This window comes from Cibotium barometz, chromosome 24, assembly GCF_041138505.1.
Source record: "Cibotium barometz isolate CiBa-2024 chromosome 24, ASM4113850v1, whole genome shotgun sequence".
Taxonomy (NCBI): Eukaryota; Viridiplantae; Streptophyta; class Polypodiopsida; order Cyatheales; family Cibotiaceae; genus Cibotium; species Cibotium barometz.
The window spans coordinates 37,098,851-37,122,842 of record NC_141069.1 but is presented as its reverse complement, the minus strand read 5'-3'; the positions used below and the strand labels follow the sequence as shown (position 1 = coordinate 37,122,842).

General features: G+C 47.9%; 1 protein-coding gene across 9 annotated transcripts in view; it reads left to right on the top strand.

The window, feature by feature from the left end:
• Positions 1-23,992, top strand: part of LOC147625254 (uncharacterized) — a 37,430-nt gene that overhangs the window by 5,689 nt on the left and 7,749 nt on the right. Inside the window, exons 1-4 of one of the 9 annotated variants that reach the window (XM_086818545.1) lie at positions 3,879-3,977; positions 4,052-4,265; positions 4,341-4,462; positions 14,469-15,177. In XM_086818545.1, coding sequence (XP_086674671.1) covers positions 4,134-4,265; positions 4,341-4,462; positions 14,469-14,838 — 624 coding nt within the window. In that variant the 5' untranslated portion in view covers positions 3,879-3,977; positions 4,052-4,133 and the 3' untranslated portion in view covers positions 14,839-15,177. Of the gene's footprint in view, positions 1-3,872; positions 4,266-4,340; positions 4,463-14,468; positions 15,178-23,992 lie in introns of those variants that run through there. The other 8 variants (XM_086818543.1, XM_086818546.1, XM_086818544.1 and 5 more) reach the window with 8 other exon arrangements.

Genomic DNA, 23,992 nt, shown 5'->3' with positions numbered 1-23,992 from the left:
AGTGTTACTTTTATCATATTTGGATTTCATGCATAGAGGTATGCATAAAAGTTGATTATTTTATTATAAAAGTGTGACTTTTATCATAATTGGATTTCATGCATAGAGGTATGCATAAAAGAATTATTATTTTAATATAAAAGTGTTTCTTTTATCATATTTGGATTTCATGCATAGAGGTATGCATAAAAGTTGATTATTTTAATATAAAAGTGTTTCTTTTATCATATTTGGATTTCATGCATAGAGGTATGCATAAAAGTTGATTATTTTAATATAAAAGTGTTTCTTTTATCATATTTGGATTTCATACATAGAGGTATGCATAAAAGTTGATTATTTTATTATAAAAGTGTTACTTTTATCATATTTGGATTTCATGCATAGAGGTATGCATAAAAATTGATTATTTTATTATAAAAGTGTTACTTTTATCATATTTGGATTTCATGCATAGAGGTATCCATAAAAATTGATTATTTTATTATAAAAGTGTGACTTTTATCATAATTGGATTTCATGCATAGAGGTATGCATAAAAGTTGATTTTTTTACTATAAAAGTGTGACTTTTATCATATTTGGATTTCATGCATAGAGGTATACATAAAAGTTGATTATTTTAATATAAAAGTGTTACTTTTATCATATTTGGATTTCATGCATAGAGGTATGCATAAAAGTTGATTATTTTATTATAAAAGTGTTACTTTTATCATATTGGATTTCATGTATAGAGGTATGCATAAAAGATATTCTTTTTATACTAAAAGTGTGATTTTCATCATAAAAAAATAGATTTTATGCATAACTTAGATGCATAAGAGAAATTCTTTTATTCTAAAAGTGTAATTCCTACCAAATTGAATTTATGCATAAGAAGACGCATAAAAGATTGATTTTTAAATTCAAAGTGTCATTCTCATCTAAATTGAATTTATGCATAGGAAGATGCATAAAAGAATGGAATCTCAATTCAAAAGTGTTATTCTCATCCAAATTGAATTTATGTATAGTAAAAGATGGATTTTTAATTCAAAAGTGTCAATTCTCATCCAAATTGAGTTTATGCATAGGAAGATGCATAAAAGATGAATTTTTAATTCAAAAGTGTCAATTCTCATCTAAATTGAGTTTATGCATAGGAAGATGCATAAGAGATGGAATTTTAATTCAAAAGTGTCATTTTTATTTAAAATGAATTTATGCATAGGAAGATGCATAAAAGATTGATTTTTAAATGAGATGTGATAATATGCGATAAGATGCGTATGGGAAGTGATAGGATGTGATAAGAGGTGTATGAGATGTGAAAAGATGTGATAAGATGCGTATGGGAAGTGATAGGATGTGATAAGAGATGTATGAGATGTGAAAAGATGTGTATGAGATGTGATAGGATATGATAAGAGGTGTATGAGATGTGATAGAATGTGTTAAGATGAGTTAGGATGTGTTAAGATGTGTATGGGACAAGGTAGAGAGTGTATCTGATGGGATAAGATATATATGGGATGTGTTAGGGTAAGAATGGATGTAGTATAGATGTATGCATGTAGATGCGTATGTATGAATGTGAAATTGGATGTATGATGTGGACGTACGAACATGGATATGTATGTAGAATAATGAATGTGAATGTGTATGTGAATTAATGTGTCGTCGAGATGAGGAAATGGATGAGATTGAGTACACATTGAATGGAATGTGGAATAAGTAATGTGGACTAAGGAGGGATAATGTGGAAAGACGAGAGTTCGTTATAGAAACTGTATTTTGTGACTGTTTGTAAATGACTGTTTTATGTCAAGAATGCTGGGGAAGCATTTTGACCGTCTTGAGGATTAAGGTCATGAAAGACCGAACTGATAAAGTTGCAACTGCTGACGGAGAGTCAATGGAGGACGTCTCGCGTAGCAAGGTCGGCCGAGGTCTTGACCAGCCTCGGTTCGATTTAAATGGTGAGCTTCCGGTACGGTGGATTAGGGACCAAGGAAGCGGCCTATGAGTGAAGCGCTAGGTCACCTGCGAAGGATCCTAGAGGGTGCTGACCATACGGTGCTCGGGCTCTGGGTCGCCGAAGATACCCACACGTGCGTCGTGGAAGATATTGGAACAAGGAGTAAGAGTTGTTTTCTGAAACCGGGCATGGATCTGGTTGATTGACCTTGCTGGTCCTCAACGGATGAGTCCATGGCTCTTTTATATGGATCTGTGGGTTGATCTTGCTCATCTTCCATGGAGATTCCATTCTGTTATATGAATATATTGCCGGTTACTATGAGCTAGGAACTATGAAAAAGGCCCCTGAGTGAACAGGTGGTGAGCGTTCTGGTTGCCAATGATGCCATAAGTACACCGATGAATGAATGACGGGAAATAAGGATTCAACCAGAGATTTTGAGAATTGTCATCAGAGCGACATAATGGTTTCATTAAAGGATTGTTTGAAAGATAGTTGATGCTGAGAAAAAGGCAATTTCATATTGGGTATGTAAGTGGTGTGACTAGTTTTATGTTTGCATGAACTTCCGGCTAGGGGGCCTGGGGACTCTTTTCCCTGGTACCTGGGATAAAACCTAACCAAATTCCTAATTGGATCCCATCACTACAGTGGTTGGGAGGTGATGGCAGTTCCTTAGGAAATACATCTTGAAATGAATCAAGTATCTTCTGTAATTCTTTGCTTTCAAATACACTTAATTCATTCACATCCATGGAAGGGATGAGAAAAGAAGAAAGTGGAATCAATACACAATGGAAAGCGGTATACAAAGAAGAATCCATTATATTTCCAAAATCAATGGTATTTACAAGAGGTCCCTGAGAGGGATGAATACAATCACCTAAAATACTATACTTGGTGTCCCTATGCTGAAAAGAAAAAATATGACTAGACCAATCTATCTGGATGTCAAGAGTCTTAAACCACTCAATCCCTAATAACAAGTCTACAGACATCGTGAAGAGGGTACGTGGAGAGAAAATTCGATCTTTGCACAATGAAAGTGCGAGCGAACTCGAGAGCTTGAGAGCTTGAAAACTTGACAACTTGAGAGATGTGTGACAAGAAGCCCACTTGAGGGGGTTTAAAAAGGTTTCCCAAAAGCTAAAAAAAATCTCCAAAAGCTAGGCTTAGCTTTTGCTTTGCTTTTGTGTTTTTTTTTCTTGAATAAATAAATAAATAAATAAATATATGGAGGTAGCCGACATGCACAGGATACCCTCCCACTGTAGAAAAAATAAGGAAAAATATGGAGAGTGGGGAAAAATGAGAAAACACCTATTCGGGCGGGCACACCCACAGCAGAGGCCCTGGTGTAAATGTACAGACAGGAGATGACTGCTAACAAATCATACTCATCATTAGAAGACAAGCGAGAGACCTATTCTACTCTATATTGCAAGACATGTGTATATACAATGAATATCTTGGATCTTAACCTAGAGCCTAATCGTGCATGTCAATATATGATGCATACCAAAGATCCGTGCAGTCCTCCACTTGCAAACGTACAAGTGAAGCTCTTGCTGATCCACTAGAATTGCCCTTGCTGCCTTGCAATCTTTGGCATATGGATCCTCCTTGATCTTTGCTTGATGATGATTATTGAAGCGTAATGCCTCCTTTTATAAGCTCAAAGTGGGAAAGTCGTATGCAGGTAGGTTATTTTGTGTCCCAACCATGCCCCAAAGGTGTCCCATCCATGAGGGCACGTTCCGAGCACTTGTGGGCACGTGTGGGGTTGCAAATTAGGTCCAAATCTGCCCATAGACATGCTAGCAAGGATAAATATGTCCACGGGCATTGGGATTAACTGATGCACATATGACATCTATAAAGGTCGCTTGGTCAATGGAGAAAATGTAATGAGTCTACCTGACAACAAAACAGGGTTGTTGCGTTAAGGGATGGAGTGATTATTTTGTTTTTTTGGTCTTCTTATCTAATCTTTATTAGTTTTCATTGTCAATAAGGTGCGTAAATCTATAGCAAAATAATTTATTGCCGAGTACTAGTAGTTGTCTAATCTTCTTTTGTTACATTACAGTTGTTGGGTTCACAGAGCAAGTGTAACAAACTTATTTTTTGAGGCTTAGAAGAGAGCATAAGAAGCTTCTGTAAACCGACTAATGGATCAGCAAATCCCTTCAAAGTCTTATGATGGTGAGGCATGGGACTTATCAGACGATCCTGAGGAGATGGGCACTTCATCCTTTGACCTTGATAGAGAATGGAGCTCTCGCCAAACACATTTTCACACTGTATCCTCTTTGTATGCTGATTTATACTGACCAAAACCTTTTTCTTCAGCTAAGTCACCCTTAACATCGAGAAAGCTTGGATATAGAGATGGAATAGAGGCGGGAAAGAAGTCCTCTGTTCAGAAGGGGTTTGAGGTAGGACTCAGTGAAGGTGTCAAGGCAGGTTCTAAATGTGGTTTGGCAAGAGGTTGGACCAGGTACTCATCTCTTTCTATACTTGCTGTGAAGTAATTTTAAACTTTCATTGTTCTGTATAGCGCCCTTTGTATGCCATAATTCTAACTCGTGCCAGCCTCATGGAGTTTGAGGACCAATATGCATGACGCTTTTTCTTGCGTGAGATACACAAACAAAGACAAACTCATGAGGGGGAAAAGGAGGCGGAGGGGCATGACCAGACGCTCCTAACATCTTTTTCCTAGATTGCCAGGTAGTGCTGAGCTAGAGAGCTAAATGATGAAAAGGAGACACAAGGTTGCCCAACTATAGTATGCCTTGACTGCCCCCCAATTCCCTCCCGGCTTCCGGCCCCGGAAAAAATCCTCCACAAGTGGAAGCATGGTTCTGGTCAAAGACTCAAACAATTCAACACTAAGTTCAAAGACCAAGGCACTCACGAAGTCATTTGGCTCGATTAAGAGTTCTTCCAAGTGTACCCACAAATATTGGCGGACTACTAGATCCATAGCAAGAAATACAGCCAAGGTAGCAATCATGGGACTAGTCGGCAACAGGCAAAACCACAAGAAAGCAGCCCTAGAACAATTCCAAGGATAGAGCAAAGCCATGCTCATCCTCGAAAAGAAGACCATCGACATGTTAAGGGACAGGGATGGCAGGCAAGGGGACAAAGCGAAACAGATGCACAGTTTTCGACATCAGACGTGGAGTGGAATCTGAGGAATGGCAAGGTTTTCAGTCAAGGTTACCAAGAGGGAAGGATGACAAGTTTTAGAGTCTGTGTGCAGACAAGGGATGATGACAGTCATCCAATCAAAGGTCAAAGGACGGAATCCCATCATCAAGTTTACCAGGAGAGGATGTCAGGTGCACACACGTAGACATGGCTAATCCCTGATTCCGCAGCAAGTTCAAGGTAGTTCTAGGGCACTAGCAGGCTCCGATAGGCAAAGAAGAAGCTCTACTGGTCAAAGGGGTGGTCGGCTGGGTCATAAGACACCATTCAAGGGAAGTCCGCAGCATTAAATGCACATGGTACTTGTCCACTGCTAGCCGACAGCAGTCAGATTTGTGTAGGGGCTGGGCTGTCTATGAGACTAAATAGCAAGGCTTAGTTTTAGTCATTAGTCATCTAATCCCCAGTTTTGGGGCAGGTCAACAGTCAATCTAGATAGAGTCTTAGTAAGTACATTTTGGAAGGCCAAAGCCCACAGAAGCTGTACAGTCAAAGATATCTTTTTGTTCCATATCAATATACTGAAAACATGGTTGATCTCTCTCTTCTCTCTCTACTTAATCATTGCTTTTGCATTAGTGTTTCTAATGAGTAGGCTTAGGGCTGGATCAAGTAAGTCAAGGCTTCCGCATGTCACATCTACTAGGGCTACAAGCTCGAGCATGGCATTACAAAGGCAGTCAGAAACAAGATGGTAAGCCCTCTATGTGTCCACCAATGATCATGTCAAGATCTTCTTTGGGTAGTGGATGCAGTTCCGTATAATCTGAGTCTATAGGATGATGTAAGTCTTGAAGAAAGTCTTGAGATAGTCTATGGGTGTCTAGATGCAGCTACTTGTCTGAAGGTCAAGATAAAGGATCCTTTGTGTGCTCAGACTCGATAACTTTTGTCTCATCAACCACTTTGGGCTGCTGCTCATTTGGAACGTCTTGCAAAGATGGTCCAAGTTCCAACATAAAGCTTCAACCAGGAGACGTGGAAGACATCATGGATAATCCAATTGTCTGGTAATTTCAACTGTCAGAGGGCAGCGGAAAGATGTAGATGAATGACAAAAACGCTGAAGCTCCAAAGAGAGAGGAGAGAAAACAACAAAACGCTGATGCACTAATCCTCAAGAAAAGAGTGGATACAACTAGCCCGTAGGCGAGGAGTGGACTCGGTAGGTAGAGGGCTGAAGGTGCTCACCAAAGTGATCAAGAATGATCAAGGAATGATGGAATGTGAGGAAGAGGGCAGCACATATCTATACTTCTATATGAGCTGGCCGACTGCATCCTAGTCCATCACATGACCTGAAAATAGGTGAAAAACTTCACAAAAGGGTGGGCAACCCATATCAAAGGCCCATAAAATAGGGGAATGCGAAAGCATAGAAATGCCCCCTGTAAACACCATAAAAGCCACCAACAAGAGATGATGTATGCTAACACCTCCTCTTAGGTCATGGGGGTGGCCCAAGATCCAAGGAGCTGCCATGAATGCTGATAGTTGACTGAGATAATCCTTTGGTGAATAAGTTTGTAGCGTTGTCCTGGGTAGGACAATATTCAAGGACAATGTCTCCCTCCAAGATCCTCTCCTGCACAAAGTGCTACTGGATTTCTATATGCTTGGTCCACGCATGAAATACGGGATTCTTAGTATAAGCCAAGCAACTCTGGTTGTTGCATGAGAGAAGGGTAGGCTGCTGTTGTCGAAAACAGATCTCCTCAAGTAGCCGTCGCAACCAAATCACCTCACAAGCCACTCGATACTCAGCGTTAGTTGATGAAAGTGCCACCGTAGGGTGCTTTTTACTCGTCCATAAAATGGCTCCAGATCCAAGAGTAAAGCAATACCCTGTAGTAGATCGTGGGGAATCCGTATCTCCAGCCCAATTGGAGTCGCTCCAGCCACGTAAAGTGGCCCCGTCTCCTAGAAAATGGTACCTTTCAAGTACCGCAACACGCGGAGTGCTACTTGCCACTGAGTATCCAATGGTGCCTACATGAATGTCACGTGCATTCCGCACTTGGATGCCACGTCAACATATCTGAACAAGAAGGTGCAGGACTTGGAGTGGAAACTGGCCCCATATGAGCCCAGTCCGGGACAAGTCAGCTAGGGCTCCACTCCATGCGTTTGAGGTTAGGTGTGCATTGTCTTGCACATGAAGCAGTGCCAGTCCGTACTTTGAGTCTCCCTCTGGATTCTGGAATGATGTTAGGTAATCTGGGTATCTGGTCTGCGACCGGGTGCCGGACATCTGTAGATGCATGTAGGTTTGCATGTAGAGAAGGGGCCAGCCCATAGGGCTACCCTAGAGCAAAGCCTATGTCTCTTGCCGTGGGCATGGGGGAGGTGTAGAACCACCCCCAAGGGGCCAAGAGGGCCCTAGGCTGTGCCCACTAGCCTTGGCTTGGGTTGGGGCTGTCGTCCAGCCCTAGGTGCTCTGGCCAGGCAGCCGACTGGGCCCAGGCCCTAGAGAGCTTGTCGGCCAGCTGTGGGACAGCCCACACAGTCAGCCCAGAGGCTGCCCAGCAGCCAGCAGGTATGCTTGGGGTGGTCAGCCAGCACATAGTGTGAAACGAAGGGATGAAATAGCATTTAATGCTATTTCAAGAGGTCGACTTCTTTTTGCTGGCCAATCTTGTGCTGAGGGTTGTCAACAAAATTCTGCATGTGTATTTGTTTTGCTTTCATATTGTACTGAAAGAGACAGGTGCTAGCCAGTGGAGAATCCTTGGGCACCCGTGAAGTTGTATCTGGAAGCAGACTCCTTTTGGTAATCTAACCATAAAAAGGGGGGAGGGGGGGGGTTCAACCCATCCTCTGGCCCCTAGTGTGGTATACTATGCAGATTTGTCATCTTCCTTTGTCTGGTCCCACATGCCACACATGTGCTATCATGTTAGGCTACACCAGCCATACATGCACTGTCATGTCAGGCTCCATATGCCACACAAACACACCATGTCAAGCTACACCAGCCATACATGTATGTCGTGTCAGGCTCCACATGCCACACATGAACAATAGAAAAACAAAAGCTATAAGGAATTTTGTGACATCAACCCTTGAAGATGAAAAAGCCCCCCTGCAATGGAAGATGAAGTCTCATCCACCACATCTCTGCTTACAATGATCTTCGAGGTTGCAGGGTTGTAGAGCCGATAACCTTTGGATTCTGAGCTGTAACCAACCAAAATGTGATGCTTGGTCTTAGCGTCCAACTTCCCCTTGTCACCATCAAGTACATGAACAAATGCATCTGATCCACAAATGCGAAAATGAGAAACTGTGGGTTTTCTTTCGAGGTAAGCTTGAAAGGGGGTCTGTCCTGGAACAACAGTAGTAGGGGACTGATGAAGAATATAAACAACAGTAGCAACCGCCTCTGCCCAAAGCTTTTGAGGAAGACTTTGATGCTCCAAGGCATCAAGGACCATGGCCTCTCCAATGGCAACTCTGCCATGGTGTTGCTACAGTTTATCAAGCCAATCCTTGTGATAAGTCATGTGCTGAATGGCACCGCTATCCAAAATCCACTAAGGAGAGAGAGAACAGGAAGGAAGAGTCTGCTCAACCATTGGAGCGGGAGTCTCGGACTCGAGATCAATCAAGGTGACGAAAGCTGACTCCTCCACAACTTTGGCGGATGAGCTTGCCCCTTTGTCCTTTGACTTCCATTCCAAATCCCGCATGCGACTCCGGCATTGTCGCCATTAAGTGCCCCTGTTTGGAGCAATAATCACAAACCTTCTGGTTGCCCGAAGAATCAGAAGTTGAAGACCCCTTCGGCTTTGAATCCTTGGAGTCCTTATAGTCCTTAGAAGGAGGTGCCCCAACTTTGCCTTTGTTAGGCTGCCCCCTTCTCTGTCCAATGAAAGCTTGGTTACCTTTCTTTGAAGAAGAATCCCTGAATCTGCTCTCTTGATTAAGGACCATAGACACCAGCTCATCCCAGGTAATGGTTTTTGTTTGTCTTGAGGTAAGAAGTGAAGAATAGAAACTCTCATATTTCGGGCAACTGAGCAAGTAGCCGGATGGCCATATCCTCCATGGAAATCTCCTTGCACCTAGAAATCTCAGATCGCAATGACTCTAGTTTGTTGATGTGATCCCACAAGGAAGTAGAATCAATGGGTGAAAGCTTCAACATTTGAAGCTCCAGGGAAACTCTCTTCGTGGGTGTCTTCCACGGTCGCAGATGTCGGAGAGTCTCTTCCAAGCAACATGTGCATGGATATCCCGTTTGATGCGAGTGATGACTGAGGGTTGAGAGTTCAGCAGAATGAATGACCGAGCACGAGCATTAAGCTGATCCCCTAGAGCAGCTTCGTGCGTAAGGGCATCCCTCGTATTTGTCTGAAAATGGCATTTTGTCCAGCCCTAAAAAGGGAATTTTATCTGGACTTTTCTAGATTTATTAGATTTTCCCTCTTTTTGTGTCTTTGCTGCTGGTCAACAGCCTTTAGCCTGGTCGACCAGCAGCCTCACATACTATATATAGCTTTGCCTCATCACTTCACTGGCTGTACCATTTCATAGACATATTCGGTACACTTCTGCTGCTGTTGTTGCTGCCGGGGACTGCACATCAACTGCACATCATCTGCTTCATCATCATCGGCTCTTCAGGTCAGCACATCAGTGTTTTACATCAGGCCACACCTTGGGACAGAAGCCCACTCTTTGCTACAGGTCAGTACATCGTTTTACATCAGGCCACACCTTGGGACAGCAGCCCACTCCCTGCTACAGGTCAGTACATCAGCGTTTTACATCAGGCCACACTTTGGGACAGCAGCCACTCTCTGCTACAGTAGAGGACTTCAGCGATTTTCCTCAGCTCATGGGACAGCAGCCCACTCTCTGCTACACAGTACAACACTTCAGCGTTTATCATCAATACCTATCTTGGGACAGCAGCCCACTCTCTGCTCACCATCTCACCTCATCGGGACAGCAGCCCTCTCCGCTCCTCACCATCACTCAGGTATTGCAGCACCTTTGTCGCCAGAGCTTGCACAACCACCACTCGGGACGGCAGCCCTCTCTGCTCCTCGCCACCCCTCAGGTATTGCAGCACCCTTGTCACCAGAGCTTACACCACTCGGGACAGCAACCCTTTCTGCTCTTCATCATCACTCAGGTACTGCAACACCCTTGTCACCAGAGTCTACACCCCTTCCGCGGCTCACTACCACCTTGGAGTGCCTCTGCATCCACCGAGGTCCGACGTGAGCCTTCGACACCGATCACCTCACGGAGTGCCTTTGCCTCACATTGACGCGAGCCTTCGTCATTGACCGTGCTTCAGCTTCGACATCGTCTTTGCTTCTGCAGTGGTCTTCTTCTACTCAGAGTCACCTCACATTAGAGGGCCTCTTGTACATATGTTCGCTCACCATTATATATAGACTCACTCACCTATTTCATGCTGTGTTGTTTTGCTTTGATCTCTCATACATCTGGTCCTTTCGTCCTTTTTCCCTCATAGTATCCTCATCCTCTATGGTGTCCGGTTTGGGCCCGTGGACCGGTCAAGTAATGAACTCCAAAAGATCATAAGTCTCCAAGACTGCTTCCACCATGACTTTCCAGTTGTCGTAGTTTGTGCCATCCAACTTGGCATTTGAAGGAAAAGTCGAGAGAGTGTGGGTATTTGAACCGCCTGAGGTTGGATGATTGCCATGATGTACCTCCTCTGAAAAGCGCAGCCACCAAAACAGCCCAAGAGCTGCTCTCTGCACTTGTAGGGAGGGTAGGTGGGATAGAAAGAGAGTAGAGAGGAGAAAAAAACACAAAGAAAGAAGATTTGCCCCTCCGGGGAAGAAAACGCAGGTTTGAAACACTGTAGACAACCACCAAGTTTGCGTGCGTCTCTAGGCTCTGATACCATGTCAGAGGGCTCGGAAAGATGTAGACAAATGACAAACTTTGAAGCTCCAAGAGAGAGATGAGAGAAAACTGCAAAACGCTGATGCACCAATCCTCAAGAAAAGAGTGGATACAACCAGCCTGTAGGCGAGGAGTGGACTCCGTAGGCAGAGGGCTGAAGGTGCTCACCAAAGTGATCAAGAACGATCAAGGAATGATGGAATGTGAGGAAGAGGGTAGCACATATATATGCTTCTTTATGAGTTGGGTGACTACTTCCTCACACGACCTGAAAATAGGTGAAAAACTCCATAAAAGGGTGGACAACCCACATCAATGGTCCATAAAATAGGAGAAAAATATGGAAGAAATAGTCTAGGGACATGTTAGGCATGAGTTACGTAGGTCATTCCAAGCCTAACCTACTTGGAGAATAGTCAAAAGCATGTAAGTCATCAACATGCATTTAGAAGCACTTGAGTCTAGCAAAGGAGATTAAGGCTCTAGGCCAGCCCTTGGATGCCCTCTTTGTGTGGCCTTTGATGGCCCACAAGTCTAAAGGCTCATAGGCTGTGGGCCCCAAGGGCTGGCTTAGAGCCTCAATCTTCTTTGCTTGACCTAAGTGCTTCTAAATGCATGCTATGCTAGGCCGACTTATATGCTTGACTGTTCTCCAAGTAGGTTAAGTGACAGGCTCTGACACCTAAGGCTTGAAATGACCTATGTCGCTCATGCCTGGTGTTAGCCTTTGGCCTCTGGAAGTCCTGGTGTGAATGGTTTTTACCCTGTGTTGTATCGAGTACTTCTAGCTATCACATCTCGTCTCTCGCTCTCTGAGTTTGATACGACTGTGTGTCACTGTGTGCGCGCACGCGCGTGTGTGTGCAGATCATCTACTCCCTCATCCAACATTGGTATTGGAGCTTGGTTTCAAAGCCAATAGCTTCATGCCATTATTCTCTGAATGGCAAAGCAAGTGGTACAGTGGTATCATTACTTTACGTCGCCATACATCCTGGGTAAGCTCTCGCACTTTTCACAGATCTAGGGTTTCTACCTCCTTGTGTACATTGTTGGTGTCATATGTTGTCATCGCTGTACATCTTGGGTACGGTCTCACATCTGGCACTTTACATAGTTTTAGGCTTTCTGCCTCCTTCTGTACATTGGTGTCATTCATTTATGCTGCCATACATTCTGGGCATTCCCTCACACTACACACAGCTCAAGTAAGAAGCTTTCAGCATTGGACTTCCGTGTCCACCATCTTGCACTTTACATAGTTTTAGGCTTTCTGCCTCCTTCTGTACATTGGTGTCATTCATTTATGCTGCCATACATTCTGGGCATTCCCTCACACTACACACAGCTCAAGTAAGAAGCTTTCAGCATTGGACTTCCGTGTCCACCAATTTCTATTGGTTTGTTGTTGCCGTTGCTGTTTTAGTACTGGCTTTCAACTTTCGACATTGGACTTTTGTCTGTCGGTTTTGCCCTGTCAGCCACTCAACGTTCGGCTTTCGGCTTTATGATTGGACTTCTGCGTCCGTTGGTTTTTGCTTGGTTAGCCATTCAGTTGCGTTCGTTGGTTGTGCCTGGTCAGCCATTCAGCTGCGTCTGTCAGTTGTGCCCGGTTAGCCATTTAAGCTTCGGCTTTCAACTTATTGCATCGAACTTCTACGTCTGTCAGCTTTCCGCATTCAGCCATTCGGCTTCTGGCTTTTTGCTTCAGCATTCAAACCTTCAGCATTCGGCTTCAACTTTCTACAGTCAGCAGTCAAGCTTAAGTAGCTTGTTCTGCTCCATTAGCTCTTGAAAGAATATGCTAGCGCGGGTTTGGATGGGTGTCAATTTGCATGCTGGCCAAGACTGTTGGAGTTAGTTGACTGCTTCCAGGGCTACATAAGGGCTGATTTTTTGCTCCTACGAGTGCTAAGACATAGGCGCCTTCTTCATCTCTCTTCTTTGGTGCAAGCGACTACTTATGGCTTACTTCTGGGGCTAGTCGACTGCTAGACATCAAGCATAGGGGCGGGTTTCTGATGCTCCAAAGGTCCTAAACTCAAGGCAAGCAATAGGACACCCTTCTCTACACCTAGGGTGACCTATCCGGCAAGATTTTGGGCTGAAAACAGGGTTGTACAGTCCATTTCAGCAAGGTTCGTCGCGATAAAATCAAAGGCAAACTGTGTTTATCCATCTCGCTGAATCTCCACCACTCTAATCCCTTTCAAGCCACACGAAAATTGGTGGAGGAGGGATGATAATGGCCCTAGTCTTCTATTATTTATGTCTGATCTCATTATCCTTGGCACTTTGCATGTGGTATGTAGACGGTCAAGCCATGACTTTCCAACACCCTCCCTCGATGGCTAGGAGAAGGGTACCCAGAGGCTCTGACGACACTTGGCTCAGAGGTTTGCCTACGCTCACAGGGATGTCACCCGGCTATTCTAGCATATGCCCGCCAGGTAGTGATTCCTCCGGGCATACCAGCACGACTTAGCCTTCTCAGTCGTACACGCATTCGGCCTTCATTCAGCTCCACCAAGAGGAATCGGTAAGTCGCCCAGCTCCGCTAACAAATCCCAACATGCCCTCCTTGGCTCTGATACCATGTTGAAAATTGGGGGCCACTTCCCGGGAGGCTACCCATCCCAGTAGTGTTCACGCTACTGGGCGTTTAACCTCCACCATTCTTATCCCTTCCAAGCCACGAAAATTGGAGGAGGAGGGATGATGATGGCCCTAGTCTTCTATTATTTATGTACGATCTCATTATCCTTGGCACTATGCATGTGGACTTTCCAACATCACTCACCAAGTACAATGCTTTTGTAGGCGTGCAGCCTTTTCTATTGACCCATACAAATATCACTCTCTCATAAGTGAATGCCACATTTCACACTTATCTTATCCAGTTATAAAAGTGTGTTCGTTACTAGAAAACTAGTCCTTTTAGGGGCTGTTCACTCACACACACACACACACACACACACACACACACACACACACAGAGACACGGGGCCACATTCTGCACCATTGCCTGTGCTAGCGTAGGCCTCCACCGAGGGGTGCCTGTCATCTTTGCGGGTTTTCCAACTCTTCTGCTTCCATGTTAATGTGAGGGCAAAGGCAGTGGATGGACTGAGCCCAACTGACGGTTTTTTAAAGAATCCTAGTCTGCGAACTGAAGTCAAAATCAAGGTTTTTGGAGCTTTCAGGAAAGGATAGATGGGTAGCTGTTTTGAGATCAAGTCATGGTTTGAATCTTGTTTTGGTGCTTTGGCGGAATTGTCAGGATAGGTCATCTGTTTGTTCAGCACTGTGCTTTGCTTATGAGCTGTTAATTTTTATTGAAATCGACAAGATAGTAGGGACTCGTTAGTATTTTCTAATGGTTTTTCTTAATGCTGCAGCAACTTTGCAACATTTTTTCTTGCTTTCTGCAGTGCTTTTACAACCTTGCCAGAATCTGTGCAGAAACTGCTGCTAGATGACAGTGCTAGGATGCAAGTTGATCTATCACTAGCAGCATTATCTTCAATCTCATCCGACGAATCACTGCATCTTTTCTACCGTGATATCAGTGAAATCAGCACCCCCAAATCTAGGATGGAAATGAGCTTAAATGATGCTGTTCCTCCTATTGTTACCACTGAAGATCCCAATAAGAAAGAAGACTTGCCAGATTTTAATCTGGCACCCAGCTTACTACTCATCAATGAAGTAGAAAAGCTTCATGTAGAACTGCGGTCAATGCTGAGATCAAGTGGAGTAATCCTGTAACTTATGAGTCGTCTCTTGAAGCTGGGACTAAAATTTATCCAGGACAAGTCTCCAAGCTGCGCTGCTCAGTCTGATGATTCCAGGGAGCTCCATATCAAAGTTGCCACAGTCATGTACAAGTTTAATATCAGGCAAAAGTAATCTTGCTCAATAACTAATGTTATAGAAGCACAGAGTATTCTTGAAGACTCTTACAGAGCTGTTTTTCTTGCTCATGCTATGGTTTTGAAGCCTTCCCAAGCAAATTTACTATTTCCTTATGAGCATGTGCAGCTACTACTTCCTTGATCATGGAGCAAGCTTGAAATTATAAATGCTTGATGAAAATTTACACATGCACATCATGAACATGAGTAGATATGGTTGAGCTAAAGCAGATGAGAAAGACTGCCCCACAGTCCCCAGGGCAACGTGTAGTACCGCACCTCTTCCCTCTTTCTTCTACTTAGGGTATTGATTTTAAGCAACTTGTGCTGATACACCAATCTCCCTAGGCAGGATCACATTGGTACATTTGATTTATTGACAAATCCAAACAAACAAATAGGAAAAAGGTCTTGTTGAAGCTTTCAGTTATTCGTATGAAATGCCCTCTGAGGCACCCAGCCTGTACTGCCTATTGTACTCTTTTGAAGATCTACTGGAGAATTTAAAATCCCAAAGCTGATTTAGAATGGTATCTTGCTATCCAGTCAAGACCTTGCTTGCCCTCTAGAACTCCAATTTCAACTCTGTAGAGAGCTCATCATGAAATCTAAGCTGTCTGTAACTTTCTGTGTAGAGTCCATCACACAGCTTTTGTATATGCTGTGCAGCTATGTCAATTATTAAAGCTCTATGGCATGGCCAAGAGACCTTGAGTCACAGGTGATTAGCTGTAAGAGATGATCAAGTAGGAACCTAGGAACAAAGAAGAGTTGGGCATGAGCTTAGTCGGTTGAAACCTGTCAGCAGTCACATTGCATGGCAAGGAAGTGCCCTAGAAGTACCCGCAGCAGAGTAGATAACTAGACATCCAATAAATCTTTAAGGGAGTATAGGAATCCTGAGCATCCCTTGGTTGCAAGAACTTAAACTAAAATGTTAATGAGAACCAAACAAGGTGGAAAATGTGGTTTTGTCGGATTCACTGGAGATTTTTGGTGAGATATTGGTGCAAGAATGCTGTATGAGATGGGTGGAACCCACTATGGAAAGACCTTTAAAAATGTCATGTGCACAGTGTGTATCTACCGTGTGCTACACGCACGCAAGACTAGCTTTGAGGTTTGGGGAAGCTTGGAGCTAGGCAGGCTGATTCGCGAGCTGAGTTAGGGATAGACTAACGAGCGGGCACCCAAGTATGGACGGGCGGGCATCCAAGTGTGGATGCCCGATGACCGGCCAAGAGCCTATAAAAGGGTGGCCAAGGTTAGGCATTAGTCATATAGAGAGTCTCGCGTGATTTGTGAGAGCTCTATGGTATGGAGCCTGGATCTACTGTAGACGTGCACCTACTTTACGCAGCCGAGGCCGGCAGCAATCTCGAGGCCCACGAGGGTAGCTTCGTGACGGTATGGGATGTGGTGAGGTGGAGATTGGTCGGTACGTCAACCTAGTTAGCTCAGCTTGTGGCTCGGTGGGGACAACCAAGACTGTGGGCTTGCCCACGGCTGTCATGGTTGGGAGGTGAGTCAGGCCTGCACCCCCTTGTTGTTTGTTTGTTTGCAGGATTCGAGTCTTGTACCAGGAGCGTTCCACGAGGAGATCCGGTGGGGATTTGACAGTGGTATCAGAGCGTGCCTCGTGAACGAGCAAGTCGGTAGGTAGAGAAGATGAGGTCGAAGAAAGGTATGTGTTCAAGAAGCTTGCTGTTTTGTTTATGCATGCTGCTGTTTTTGTTAGATAGTATGTGTTTTTTCATCAAAGAAACCCGTGATGAGGGTGTAGGTAGATGGTAGGGTGTTTTGCTTTGCAAGAAGAAGGCTGAAGATGCTTGTGCAGTCGCATGAACGAGTCCTGTGAGAAAACAGAAAAAAAGCACTTTTGCTTTTGGTTGAACGCGAGAGAGAGAGAGCGAAGAGAGATATGATTGATTTGAATCGTGGCAGGGCTGGTCGTGGGCTACCGAGCGTTGCAAGCAGACAGGCATTTAAGCAGGCTAGGCTGGCAGTTGGCCAGGCCTACCTAGGCGGCCCTGCTGGCGGGTGCCTAGGCCTACGTAGGCAGGCGCCTAGGCCTACGTAGCCAGGCGGCCAGGCCTACCGCGCAGGCGGCCAAGCTAGGCGTAGGCTGGTGCAGGCCGGCGCGCAGGCCACCTGTGCGAACATAGGCGCCGGCAGAAACGCATTCGGCAGCAACGCAGGCTTACCGGCGACGGTGGCTCTAATTCGAGGGGAAAAGAAATCCAGAAAAGCATTCGGTGCTTTTGTTTTTTTTTAAGATTAAACTTTTTGTTTAAAAAGAGTTTAGAGACCCCTAAGGTTCAAAGGTGTTTTTTTTAAAGAAAACAATATATATATATATATATATATATATATATATATATATATATATATATATATATATATATATATATATATAAACACAAAAGCAAAAGCTTAAGTTGCTTGGCATCACGAGCTCGCTGAAGCTGCGCCCCCGTCCCTGCTTGCACGTACTGCACGCCAGTGCCATTGCGCTTGCTCTTACCCCCCCCCCCGCCTGCTGTAGTCCCTGCGCCCCCCTCCCTCGTTGCTCTGCCCGCCGTCTTCTTTCTTGCCCCCCTTCGCCTGCTCCGCTGCTGAGCCCCCCCTCCCTCGCTGCTGCGCACCCTCATCGCCCTCTCGCCCCCCCCTCCTCGCCTCCTCGCCCCACCCCCTTCTTCGCGTCCACCTCGCCTCTGCAGCGCCCCGACCCCCCCTCCGCCAGCATTCTCCTCCCCGTCCCACGTTCGCGCAGCTGCCTCCCCCCCCGGCTTCTCCTTCGCCATTTCCCCCCCCCCCCCCCCTCCCTTTTCGTGCTGTCTTCCGCCCCCCTGGGTGTTTTGCTTTTCCTTTTTTCTCCGGTCTTCCGCCTCTCTGTGTGCAGCCCGTTTCTTGCAGGATTTCCGCTTTCGCCTCGCCTACGCCTGAGCTTCAGACTCTGATGGAGACTCCTCCCGCCTCACCTCAGAGGGACTCATCCGCAGCCCCCTCGCCCGCCCCCCGAGGACACCCCCATCAGGCTTTCTCTTTCGCCGGAAGAGGAAGCGAGCCTCACCGCAGAGGTGGAACGCCTTCAGGCCCATTCCACCATCTGCCGTATAGTCGGCACTCGCCCCAGCAGAGGGGAGATCCGGGATCTTCTCCAGGCCCGCCTTCTTGCAGATGTGGGCAAGATCCTGGACGTATAGCTACTGGGCCGGGGACATTATCAGATCGAGTTCGAGACCGCCCAAAGTGTGGCCAAGGTCCTTGCCATGAGTCCCCTTGACATCAGGGGTGCTCGGGCTTTCTTCAGACCTTGGCAGCATGGCTTTGATCCAGCAGCGGCGGCTGAGCAGGGAGAGCGCCTTTTTCATGTTACAGTTTGCTTCCCTGGACTACGTCGGGAGTATCTTCCGATTCTCTCTCGGCTAGGAGCATTGGTGGGCTCGGTACTCGTCGAGACTGGCCCCACAGCAGCTTCAGTGGTGGCCAGAGTAGCTGGGCTACCCTCCGTCAGAGTTTTGGTGTCTGACATCTCCTCCCTTCCTAAGGTCATTCAGCTACCTAGGATAGGGGGGGGATGGATTGATCAGAGAGTGGAGTTCTCGGGGCTCCCGAACCAGTGCTTCATATGCAGGCAGGTCGGCCATCTGGCCAAGGCCTGCCCTCGCAGGAGACCTCGACCCTCACCACAGCAGCAGGCCCCTGATGGCCCGCCCATAGATGCGGCACGGCAGGCTGCCTCCGGGACACCTGCTCAGGCCACAGAGACCTCGGAGTGGCAGCCTGGACAGGGGCGCCGCCGAGGGAGACAGTCACAGCAGCACGCACAGAGACCGCTGCAGCAGCAGCCACAGTCTCAGCCTCACTGGGTTCCCGTGAGGAACAGCTTTGCTCCCCTCCAGGAGGAGACCCCTGCAGCGACTGAGGACCAGGAGATGCCAGCACCCCCTCCTTCACCTCCCCCCACCCCCATCCCCTCCCACTGCCTCGCTTCCACCTTCGCCTCCTCCCGCCCCCGCTCCGGTCTCGGCAGCGGCTCCCTCTCCACCCCCCTCGCCCCCCCCTCCTCCCCCCCCACCCGCCTCGCCTTCCCGGGAGACCCTGGTAGTCCCCTGGCGCTCGCCCGCAGTCCGGAGGGCGCTGAGCACCGACCTCGCTCGAGCACCACAGAGGAGACCTACCATGCCGATTCGGGCTTCACGGATATCATCTATCCGCAGTCGGCTGAGTCGCCTCGGTGTTAGACAGTGATCGGAGGCTTTCGGTTACGCCTTCACTCGGCTTTTTGGAGCAGAGGGCCCCCATGAGCCAGCACCCATTCGAGTTCATGTAGTGATACCTCCGGCCCGCGGGGAGGAGGCACTTGATTCAGCAGTGGCCTTCTCGTTTCCTCTCTGTGGCCCTTGCAACCGGGAGTGGACTCTAGAGCTCGCTCTTAGCACTTTGAAGACTCAGGCAGTTGAGTTTTCTCATCATGTGAGCGACCTGGAGGTGACAGATGTGATAGGCCGGCTCTGGGAGTTGGCTCATTTTTTCCTGGATCCCGGGAGTGTGGATGCCTCAGGGATTCGTCATTTGGTCGTGCGTATAGTGGCAGACTTAGCACGTGACCCTGGATATGTATGTATACACGAGGTTGCTCTGTCAGAGCGGGAGGCAGTCGCCATGGGCCACAGCCACTGGCGCCTGATCCGTGATTCTTGCAGTACACCGGGTGGGCAGATTCGCAGCCGCTCGGATGGGGACTACTCTCCATCCAAGCCGCTTGCGAAGGCCCGCCGCATGGCTGAGACAGCATCTACCTCAGCAGGTCATCCATGAGGATCATCTCATGGAATGTACAGGGCCTGGGCGGAGCACATTTTATACGCTATCGAGGTTGCTTGAGGCAGGAGCTTCAGAGATGCCTGGTTGGTGGCAGCATTGATATTTTGATGATGCAAGAGCACCACTTGGGTGAGAGCAGGATCCGGAGATATGGTTCAGTGATGCCTGGTAGATGGGATACCTTTTGGTCTGCAGGGTTTGGTCCTTTGGGTGGACAGGGAGGAGTTTGCATGGTCATTGCAGATGTATGGCGGCAGGCCATTGTGGATCGAGGGATCATTGTGCTTGGTAGAGCACAGTATGTCATTCTGAGGATGCATGATGAGCTATTGGGCGTGCTCAACGTCTATGCCCTTAATCATGCTAGTGCCAGAGCAGAGTTCTGGACCCAGGTTACGGATGCATTGCCAGAGGCCGCACATTGGTGTGTCGGGGGAGACTTCAACATGCTTGAGGACTCGGCCGATAGGGTGGGAGGCAGTCATGTTATAGTGCACGGCACAGAGCTTGCAGCTTGGGACCGGTTTTGCATGACACTGAAGATCACTGATGCATGGCAGCATGGGGCCTTCTCCCGTTCTCAGGACAGTCTTGGTTTCTCTCGGTCGGATCGCCGACAGGGAGGGACTAATCTATCATGGATTGATCGCTTTTATGTGGGCGACTGGTTAGGGGAGCGAGGGGGCTCCGTCGGCATTCTCGCTGGCACCTCATTTTCAGATCATGCGCCAGTTATCCTGACATGGGAGGAGAGGACACGGGAGCCCAGCTTGCAGTTGAGGATCCCAGAGAGGGTACTTACAGATCCCAGTCTCGCTGAGGACATTGAGAGGATCTGGCATGATAGTTAGTGCTCTGACCAGGATGCAGCAGGCCAGTGTGCCCAGGGACTCATCGAGCTTATCTCTTTTCTGCACGCTGCAGCTTTGACACGGCTGGGAGAGATTCGCGAGAGGGAGCATCGGCTGAGATGCAGCCTTGCCTCGTTACAGCGCCTCCAGGAGCAGCAGCCTGCATGTTAGTGGTTGGCGGCCCAGCTGAGCCAGGCACGCCAGGAGGTTAGAGAGGCAGAGGAGCAGAGACATGAGTTTTACTATCGTCGTCAGGCCTCTCAGTGGACGCAGCTTGGTGATAGAGTGACTGGTGAGTTTTTTGAGATCACTGGACCCCGCCATGCTCGGGCAGGAGTCCGTCAGCTTGGTAGACCGGATGGTTCGGTAGCTACTGAGCCCGAGGAGATCAGAGCCATTGCCACTGCATTTTATAGAGCCTGCTTTCAGCGGAGCCAGCCACTGAGGACAGAGATGCTTGCAGACAGACTGTGTGGGCCCATGTGCAGAGGAGGGTCACAGATCGTATGCGTTCAGTTCTTGGTGCGCCTCTTTCAGAGATTGACCTTGCCGAGGCCTTGAGGGTCCTGCCGCGACATAGTTGCCCAGGGAGGATGGACTGACGCCGGCCTTTTTTATGCGCTATTGGGACCTTTTGGGGCCAGGCCTCCGTAGGGGCTTTCAGCATGTTTTGGACACTGGGGTGATGCCGCAGAGCTTTTCAGAGGGCTTGATCTATCTTACCCCAAGGGGGAGGGAGTATCAGATGATATTCGGCATTGGAGGCCTATTACGATCCTCAATACTGTCTACAAGGTCTTAGCAAAGGCCTTGAGTTTGAGGATCCAGCCCTTCCTGGGGGAGTTGATTCATGCTACTCAGACAGGATTTGTCAAGGAGCGCAGTATCCTTGACAACATCTTTACTTTCTGGGAGGCGACGGCCAGAGCTAGATTTCTTGGCAAGGACTTGGTCGTGATGCTTCTCGATTTTGAGAAGGCATACGACAGAGTTGATTGGGGCTTCTTAGAGGGCACTATGCTTCGCCTGGGCTTTGAGCCAGGATGGATCAGAGGGGTGGCGCTTTGTATTCCACAGCTCGCAGCCAGGTGTTGATTGCAGGAGGACGGGGGCCGAGTTTTGAGCTGACCAGATCAGTCCGTCAGGGGTGTCCTCTCGCCCCCTTTCTTTTTCTCTTCTTTGCGGAGGCTATGAGCATGTATTTGACGGCAGAGGAGGTTGGTTTGAGAGGACTACAGCTCCCAGTCCGGGGGGAGGACCTGCTTGATGCTGAGTTTGCAGACGACACGGGCTTATTTTTGCATGGCCAAGAGGCCAATCTTCTTCGGGCAGAGCAGTCGCTCCAGGTTTTTAGTGCAGCTTCGGGAGCATTGATCAATTGGCGCAAGACAGTGGCCTTTTGGATCAGTAGTGCTCCCACTCCGGCATGGAGCCCGGACCCCGGTTTTAGATGGATTCCTCCAGGCACAGCAGTGCGGTATTTGGGATGCCAGATTGGTCTAGATTTGTCACCTGAGCAGCAGATTGCCCCGCTTCTTCTGAGCATTCGGAAGAAGCTTTTGTATTGGAGTACAGCTCGACTATCCTTGGCTGGGACGGTGGTGGTGGCAAATCAGGTGCTGTTAGCGACCATGTGGTACATTACGTCTTGCTGGATCTTCTCGAGCTCTTGCATCAGCCAGGTACAGAGGCTGATCAGGAACTTTCTGTGGTCTGGGCGGGACGGTCAGCCAGCTCGGGCAAAGGTTGCATGGGCAGTTATTACACTTCCGCTGGCTCAGGGAGGTTTGGGCATTATAGATCCAGTCGATCAGAGCAGAGCCTTATTGGGGAAGCTTATTGTTCGGGGGTTGCTTCCAGGCGCTGAGCCTTGGAAAGAGCTCCTCTTGCAGCGGCTGCAGGCTCGGGTGCCCCCAGCAGGGGGCACTTGGGCACCAGAGATTTGCTAGATCTTCATAGAGATGAGGAGGACAGGCCTCAGTAGCGGATGGGAGGACAGATTTGCTTTGAGTATCCTGAGAGCTTGGGAGCTGTTGAGACCGGGGCTCTCTCAGCGACCTCCTTCTTGTGTTGAGGAGCGGGCCAGATAGCCGCTCATCTGGAGCCCAGCGGTTCGCACAGAGTAGGGTCATATGCTGGGTTCTCGGCCTCGTTTAGCCTGGGGGCCTTTAGCGGCAGGCCCAGCTCGTAGTTTTGGAGACTGGCAGGCCTTCTGCAGTCTACCAGAGGAGATACAGGTGGAGAGGCTGAGTCACTTCAGAGGGGGGTTGATTATGAGAGATGATATTCAGAAGGCACTCACAGAGGAGTGGTTCACGCCTCTCGAGCCAGTGACCCCACGGTGGATGGGAGCCTTTACACAGTTGGAGATCCTGATTGCTGTCAGAGCTCGCACTGAGGATGGCAGTTGCCTCTACTATGAGATTCAGGATGAGGGCAGACTCCAGCGAGTGGAGGTGGAGTCGCCTTTGGTTGCAGAGTGCACCTTTCAGAGGATTCGGGTAGTGGCCGTCGCTTCTCGGAAGTGGCATATAGACCCTGATCCTGCTGATGTGCTCCCGGATTGGCGCATATGGGCATATGCAGCGCGCCCCTTGGCCCGGCTACAGTGGGACCCCGGGGAGTACGAGTGGCATGATCCTTATGCATCCCTTGAGGCCACAGAGATTACCTTTTTCCGGTATACTGTTCGGCTGGGGCGGCATATTTTGACGGCGAGGAGGACGGGCTCTCCAGCGGCAGCGGGGCATTGGCGGCTACAGGGACTCTCACAGGAGTTCCTGGAGGATTTTTGGGCTCGGCTCTGGGGTAGTCGACAGGCCCGCAGGATCTCAACTTTTCAGTGGGGCTGGTCGCCTACAGGGGCTCAGCAGTTGGCACTTGGCTTGTTGACACCTTAAGTGGGCTTCTTGCCACATATCTCTCAAGTTTTCAAGCTCTCAAGCTCTCAAGTTTCCTCGCACTTTTATTGTGCAAAGATCGAATTTTCTCTCCACTTGTCCTCTTCACGATGTCGACCCAAGAATTGGAGTTGGAGTCCCTTGTCGAACGCGAAGGCTTGCTGGCTACGGAAGATAGCGATGCCGATCTTTTTGACGATTATGTGTCAAAATCAGATTTCCAAGAGTACAAAGTTGCTCTCTAAGTTTCTTCTTCGGAACGTCAGGCACAAATTGCCGCCCAGATGCAAGCCTTGCAAAACTCCATCTCTCTCTTGACCACTACCCTCTCTACTCTTTCGGGTATGGATACCTTGGCCTCTGCTTTAGGCCCCAACATTACTCCGGAACCATTCGGGGGCGAGCAAAAGTAGCGTACCAAGGAGAT